General features: G+C 33.2%; 1 protein-coding gene across 1 annotated transcript; it reads left to right on the forward strand.

Moving 5' to 3' along the window:
- Positions 1 to 415: 415 nt before the first annotated feature.
- LOC107735539 (endothelin-converting enzyme 1-like) lies at positions 416 to 828 on the forward strand (the record flags this gene model as incomplete). The annotated part of the gene is made up of 2 exons (XM_016547192.1): positions 416 to 540; positions 682 to 828. Coding segments are annotated over exons 1-2 (261 nt in total), but the record flags the coding sequence as incomplete, so codon positions are not given.
- Positions 829 to 841: the final 13 nt, after the last annotated feature.

An 841-nucleotide genomic window follows, 5' to 3' on the forward strand; every position in this document is an offset into this window, starting at 1 on the left:
AATATAAAAAATTAATTATGTATCCACAACATTCTCAATTATTTTTATTTAATTTAATTACTTTTTTAATATAATTATTATTTAATTTAATATAATTTTAACTTATTTAATATAATTAATTTTAAATGTTTTTTGTTTATTTGTTTTTTAATTTATTTTCTGTTTTTTTTTATTTGCGATTACGTATATTTTTCATGTAATCGTTCAGTAAATAACTTGTGTCTGAAATGACTCGCGTCCTTTTATTTTACACTCATTTCAAGAACCGTATTTTCAATGGGGTCCCACTGTACACATAAAGCAGTAATGATGTTTCATCTTGAAAGGCTCCTACCAACTTATAGGCTGTTTCACTTTGCTTTGAGGGTTCATGAAGATTCTTGTCATTGAACTTTTCTTCATTTGTTAAATTCAGAGAATACCAGCATGACGAGCCTGAGCAAAGCGGAACAAAAAGCCCAGTGGTATTACCAAGCTTGTATGAACGAGATGAAAATTGAAGCACTCGGAGCAAAACCACTTCAGGATCTCATCAATCAGGTGACCTGAGATGCACGCACAAACCTTATTTAACAATATGAAACTCAAAAGATCTGTTGTAAATATATTGGCACTAATGAAAACCTGCTTTTACACTTATTCTGGGATATAATTCTTAATAATGGAAGATGGTTTTTCCAGACAGGAGGTTGGGGCTTGAAAGGCCCGTGGGAGAAAGATAACTTCCAGGAGGTTTTACGGACTGTGTCAGCCAATTTCCGAACCTCCCCCTTTTTCACTGTTTTTGTCAGCACAGACTCAAAAAGCTCCAACAGCAACATCATCCAGGTGGGAACACTTA

The sequence above is a fragment of the Sinocyclocheilus rhinocerous genome, unplaced genomic scaffold, assembly GCF_001515625.1.
Source record: "Sinocyclocheilus rhinocerous isolate Xijiao unplaced genomic scaffold, SAMN03320098_v1.1 C36125902, whole genome shotgun sequence".
Lineage (NCBI taxonomy): Eukaryota > Metazoa > Chordata > Actinopteri > Cypriniformes > Cyprinidae > Sinocyclocheilus > Sinocyclocheilus rhinocerous.